General features: G+C 49.1%; 1 protein-coding gene across 1 annotated transcript; it reads left to right on the top strand.

Moving 5' to 3' along the window:
* The first annotated feature begins 1,097 nt into the window (after positions 1–1,097).
* Positions 1,098–5,441, top strand: LOC102734422 (zinc finger and SCAN domain-containing protein 5B-like). The gene is made up of 4 exons (XM_031017185.2): positions 1,098–1,481; positions 2,934–3,140; positions 4,066–4,216; positions 4,451–5,441. The coding sequence occupies exons 1-4, from the start codon at positions 1,098–1,100 to the stop codon at positions 5,158–5,160; spliced, it is 1,452 nt and encodes a 483-aa protein (XP_030873045.2). The 3' UTR covers positions 5,161–5,441.
* The last annotated feature ends 1,160 nt before the right edge of the window (positions 5,442–6,601 follow it).

Here is a 6,601-nt window from a genome sequence, read left to right as displayed (position 1 = left end):
GGGAGAGAGCACATGTGCCAAGCAGGGGGGAGGGGCAGAGGGAGAGGGGATAAGTAGGCTCTCGCTGAGCAGGGCTTAATCCCAGGACCCTGGAATCATTACCTAAGCTGAAGGCAGACGCCCAACCAACTGAGCCACCCAGACGCCCCATGTAGCTGTTGTTCTTGGAATAAAATGGATATCTGCAGATTATCAAGGTGGTTCTTGCCTTTGGAAGCTAGGTTGAGAACCTCCTAAAAGCTCTTCTCTCTCAAAATCTTGCTTTTTGAAAATTTCAAAGAGCATTGGATTTTAAATCCGTTTTCTGGGATGAGATTAAGTATTTAACCCATAGAGACCGAGAGCAGATTAACGGATTGCCTGGGGGTGGGGGTGGGGAAGGGGGCAGCGCCTGCTCCAGGGGGACAGGGTTTCCTTTGGGGGGATGAATAAATTCTGGAACTAGACAGCGGTGAATGGTTGCATATCACTGCAAATGTGAGTAGTGCCGCAAAGTTGTGCATTTTAAAAGAGTTAAAAATGTGCTACGTGCATCTTACCACAGTAACAAAGTATCTGTTAATCCTGTTAGGACTCTTTTGAGTCCTCCCTTTCCTGGAACAAAGCAATATCCTGGGATCAACAAGGAAATGTGTTGGGGGACAATCTTAGATTAATATTTCCAGTGTTACTACACCACATGAAATTCTCAGGTTGTAAATATTTTTCTGTATTCTGCAAAGAATGATATTGTCCCAACATACAGATGAGAAAACTGAGCCCACCTCTGTACATTTAAAGCTCAGAATCTAGGGAGCCATTCAGACCTTTGAAACCACCTTTTATACTATAAAGGTGGACATTGGAAAAATAATAGTGGGGGTTACTTTCCATGGTATCTAATACAGGACCAGTTGGGGACGGTGTCTAGTGTTGGGGTGAAGGGGGTGGGTAAGAAGTTAAACTAATGTGGTTCATTCTTTTTTCCCCCCAGACTTCTGAACAAACAGCGGGTCCGTTGCTGAGGAAAACCAGAGTAAATCCCTTTAGGTAGGTCTTAATTAGGCACCAGCTTCTAGAGAGTTTGCAGAGTCATACCGGAAAATTCGCCGGTCAATATGGCTACAGACCAGACATTTTCAGGGGGTCAGGAGAAACCCCAAGGCAGCCCCAGGTCAGAGCTGCAGCAGTCTGTACCATCGCCAGGAGCCCTCACTGGGAGGCAAGACGGCAACTGTGAGACTTGGCACCTGAGCTTCAGGGCGTTTACGAGCTCCGAGAAGTCGGACCCCCTCGATGACCTGGGGAGGCTCTGTGAGCTCTGCTACCTGTGGCTAAGGCCGGACCTTCACACCAAGGAGCAGATCCTGGACACGCTGGTGATGGAGCAGTTCATGATCTCCATGCCTCAGGAGCTTCAGGTCTTAGTCAAGGAAAGTGGTGTGCAGAGCTGCAAAGACTTGCGGGACCTGCTGAGAAGCAACCGGACCCCCAAGAAATGGGTGAGCAGGGCCCTCCTGACGGGAACAGGGAAGGGGGAGCTGGTGTGGGGGCTGCACGGTGCCCTTGGACTAGAAAGGACATGGGGGCTTTCTTCTGGGTCAGTGTGGGAGACAGTGTGCCCCTCAGGAGACACTCGGCAATGTCGAGAGACATTTCTGGCTGTCACGACAGGGAGGAGATGGGAGGTTACTAGCCTTTGGTGGGTTTCAGGAGTCTATGCACTTTGCCATCATTCACCCTACGCGACCTCTCGTGGAAGACAGTTGTATAAGGGACATTCCAGAGGCTCCAGGAGAAAGGAGCCTGTAACCAGTCCAGTCCATTACATTTACAATTCTTGACATCTCCAGAGACCCTCTTAAAAGTGGTCCTACCTGAGTAAAGTGGCTACAATGTACAGAGAGGGGCGCTACGTTGTCATGGTAACTAGAGTCCTAGGATGATGCTGAGGAAAGGAGGAGGGTGGGATAGTAGGCTTTCAACTCGATGGGGGTCTCAGATCCACTAGTGATACTGGGATGGATCATCCTCGGGGGCTTCCCTGGGCATCGTAGTGTCTAGCGGCATCCTTGATGTCGATGGCAACCTCCCCCGGTTGAGAAAGTCAAAAACAAAACGAAATCTCTGGAGCTTGCCCAATGTCCCTCCGAGAGCGGTCAAAATGGCTCGCAGGTAAGACTCCCCAGACCAGGTAAGACCTTACGTTGGAACATTTTCCATCGTGGTGGCTGGAGGGCGCCTGTATGCTTTGTAGAAAAAGCAAGGGTCTGAAGGATCTAGGAGGGGATGGGACCTGGTTTATAGCACCAGTCATGGGGAGACAGGCTCCTCTGTAGGTAATTTTGTAAGTGGGCAGGAGGGAACTGGGTCCAACATGGCAATCCTCCCTTCCCTGATCACTCCGGTAGGCGATGAAATTCTCCAGGGGTGAGCCGAGAATGGGAATTAGGAGCTCCGACAACATTGTGGGAAAATAGCCATGGCAACTCTAAGATGTTAATCTGGGATGATAGATAAAGGAATTCTTAAGACCAGCTGAATGAGATGGAAGCCAAGCGTGTGAAATCTCACTTGGGCACGGTGTTGGAGTTCTCACCGCAACACACCTCATGTGCTCGAGGTCGGGAGTGGACAAGGCATGCTTTAGGATGATGGTTTGAGGGCTGAGTATTAGCTGAGGTGGTGGGGGGCAAATGGGGTGGTGTTGAAGTTGATTAGATATTGTGGCTAGGCCAGTGGTTGTCCAACACAAGGGGATGGGGTAAGTCCACCTTCACCCCCTAGGGTGCATTTGACACTGTTTGGAGACAGTTTTGGTTGTCACACCTTGGGAGGTTGCCATTTTAAACAAGTAATTCCAACAATGTGTGAGTGTATGGTAGCTTCATACAGTCAGAGCTACGTTCCGGTTCTCAGTGAGTCTGGTCTTGGTTGATTCTTGCCCCCCCCAGACCATAGTCACCTTACAAGGACAGGAATTTCTTGTGCAAAGTTCAGATGTTCAGATGGCTGAAGCTGAGGGCAGTGACATGGACCTCGTGACGGACTTGTCCAAGAAGCCCCAATCCTCTGTGAGCGAGACACGTCCAGAGGACAGCCAGAAGGTCAGCAGAGAGCTGCAGAATCTGCCAGGAGTCAATGAACCGTCAACAGGGCAGGTGAGTGTGACACCCTCCCCGATCTCTAGGGAGTGGTGGCAGAAGGGACGGGAAGAAGCGGTGGGGGTAGCTGGGGAATAATTGGGATAGTGGCAGAGCACAGAACTGGACCCATTGACCCTAGGAATGCCCATGATTGCATCAAGCCCATAGACATCTCTGAGCCTCTGGAGAATGAAGACTCCTCAGCTTTTGCCCGTCTGCCATTGAAGCTCTTTTAGGGTTAAGGGTAGGAAGAAAGAAATAGTCTCAATGAAATGGTGCTAGGTTAGTTTGCCACGGGGTAAGGAACCGAAGGCTGATTTTTCCATAGCCGATTTCCTCAGGCATCCCATGAAATGACAATCGGACAAAGGACACGTTTTGGAAATGACTATAGTCAATACCTTACGTTAAGGGAGTGGTTCTCACCTGGAGTTGTTTTGCCTCTGGAAGACATTTGCAAATGTCCGGAGACCTTTTTCCGTTGTCAGAATGGAGGTGGGGTTGGAGGATGGGATTGACATTAGTGGGTAGAAACCAGGGATCCTGCTATAATCAATCGTCCCACAATGCACAGGACAGCGTCACAACAGGGAATCATCCAACCAAAATATCAGTAGTGCTGAGTAGGGACACCTGGACCTAGAGCCACCTTGCTTCCCGAGTAAGGCAGGGGAAGCCGGATGACCTGAGGTGGAGTGCTCAGAGAATTAAGCGTAAAGGCTGCAATGTGTGGACATGATTTAAAGGCGTGGTGGGTACTGGTTATCGACAGGGAGTGATGAGTGGCCCAGAGGAAGCCTGGACACATCCACACACTGTATTATTGAGAAAGTTGGTGTCTCAGATTAGGGAGGTGGGCAGGATGGGGAAAGAGGAGACAAGAGCTTCCCACACCCGAAGTTAGACATGTTGGTAACTACACTTGGTTGCCCATTGTCAGGGACAGAACGTTCTCCTGCCAGAGACCATTCCTGGGAAAGGTGTATGGAAGGGTCTGAGACCCAAGGAGAACTTGAAGAAGAATCTGATGGAAGATCTGGAGGAGACAACAATACAGACATCCCAAGAGCCTCAGCTTCTGCAGGGTCCTGGTGAGCATGGAAACTGGAAATTCAGAGGAGTTAGTAACTTCTTCCTATGCTGGGGGGGGAGCTCTGAAATGTCTTCTCTATCACTGACTGTCCACAGTGTCCTACGTACAACCCCATTCCAGGTTTGTTGGTTGATGGGAAGTTCTCAGCCCACAGCAGTGTTCGGTTCAAACGAGGTTGGTATCATTGAAAATGCTCTTTATTAAGTGTTGTGCGTTAACCGTCGTTCAACAGATTCTACGAGGGCAGACGGTGGGAAGAATCTCCAAGAAGGAACCGGTATTATGAATGTGGATGCCGACACACCTCCCACCCACGTTTCAGAGAGACAAATTTCCACTCGGAGTGGGAACAGAAGAGATTCTCAGAAGAGTCCAAGAAATCCCAAAGGAAGAAAACTGGACAACATCTCCATTTCCAAAGAAGTGCCCCAAGAGGGGACCCCACATTTGGCCAAAGGAGAATTCTCAGCTCAACCTGTGTCCCATTCGGTCCATCCTGTTGGGAAAAAAACCACGGGACAGACACCAGCCCTATGCAGCATATGTAAGAAAGGATTTCGTTATAAGTCCCAGTTTCACATTCACTGGAGGACACACACGGGAGAGAGGCCTTTCAAATGCGATACCTGTTCTGGGGGTTTCATGCAGCCTTCAGACCTCCGAGTCCACCAGCGGATCCACACAGGCGAGAAGCCATACTCCTGTGACCTCTGCCACAAGACATTCACCCACGACTCCACCCTGCGGAGTCACTGGAGGGTCCACACAAAGGAGAAGCCTTACCCGTGTGAAGACTGCGGGAAAACTTTTAGCCACAAAGGGAACCTCAACGTCCACCGACGCACCCACTCGGGATTAAAACCCTACACGTGTCACGAGTGTAACTGCGCCTTTCGTCAGCTGGGAACTTTTAAACGCCACCAAAAAACACATGCAAAGTGACTTCCTGACGAGTCCATGATCAGGTCCGAGTCCCATCAGCCCCAAGAAGGAAGTTAATGGTGACCTGTCACCGATTTTTGTAAAAATGACATGGGACGTCTTGAGCACTTACAAGGTTTCTGGAACACAACAGATGTTCCGTAAACGTTAATTATGAGGATCTTGGAATGATGAGATCTTCCCTGTTGGTTTTCATTTTCTGTTTAATTATGTCCCGTTGTTTCCTTGTAAGCTTTTTGGTTTATGTTGCTACTGTTGCAATAAAGGCAAGTCTTGTTTTCATCATTTCCTTATAAAATTGTGGCTGCGGATTGTTATCCTGTTGTCCTTTATTTCCTTGTAAAATAGGATGATCCAAGTAAGGCGGCCAGATTAAATAGGAGATACCCCGTGATATTTGAATTTCAGATGAACACGTTGTAAGTATAAACACATTCTGAATCATTTATCAAATAATCACTGAGCAACTTTTTTTTTTTTTAAGATTTTTTTTTTTTTGTAATTTATCAGAGAGAGAAAGCACAAGCAGGGGGAGCAGCATGCAGAGGGAAAAGCAGGCTTCCCGCTGAGCAGAGAGCCCGATGGGTGACTCGATCCCAGGACCCTGGGATCATGACCTGAGCCGAAGGCAGATGCTTAACCAACTGAACCACCCAGGCGCCCCCAACTTTTTTTAAAGACATTTTTTAGAACAGGTTTAGTTTCACAACAAAACTGAGCACAAAGTACAGAGATTTCCCAGAGACCCCCCGTCCCCACTCAAACACATCCTCCCTTACCATCAGTATCCGCCCCCCAGAGTGGTACGTTTGCTACAAATTATGAGCCTACGCTGATGTTGTTGTCCCCCAAAGCCCAGAGTTCAGGGGTCACTCAGTGTTGTACCTTGCCTGGGTTTAGACAGACGCATGACGTGCACCCACCGTTATGGTCTCGTGCAGAGTAGTTTCTCTGCCCTAAAAATCCTTTGTGCTCTGCCTGTTCAAATCTCTTTGTCACCTGCACCCTGAGTATTTTGCTAAGTTTGGTAACGTGTAATTTTTCTCAAGTCCATACGATTGCCCTATGTCCCACACCATTTCCTCTATTGACCTTGTGCATTAGGATGGCACATTTGATGTGGTACTTTCAGATAAAGGCCCATACTTGACTGATTTCCTTGCTTTTCCTGTAATATCAGGTCCCAGCCTCCCATCAGGATCCCACGCTGCATTTCCTGATGCTTCCTTAGACTCCCCTTGGTAGTGAGTCTCTCAGATCTTCCTTGTTTTTGATGTCCTGAGAATCTGCACTTTTAAGAAATTCCCAGTGAGGGGCGCCTGGGTGGCTCAGTCGTTAAGCGTCTGCCTTCGGTTCGGGTCATGATCTCAGGGTCCTGGGATCGAGCCCCACATCGGGCTCCCTGCTCGGCGGGAAGCCTGCTTCTCCCTCTCCCACTCCC

The sequence above is a fragment of the Leptonychotes weddellii genome, chromosome 16, assembly GCF_054177405.1.
Source record: "Leptonychotes weddellii isolate Sample4059 chromosome 16, ASM5417740v2, whole genome shotgun sequence".
NCBI lineage: Eukaryota > Metazoa > Chordata > Mammalia > Carnivora > Phocidae > Leptonychotes > Leptonychotes weddellii.
Note: the sequence above shows the minus strand (reverse complement) of the source record. Positions and strands in the feature narration are given on the sequence as shown.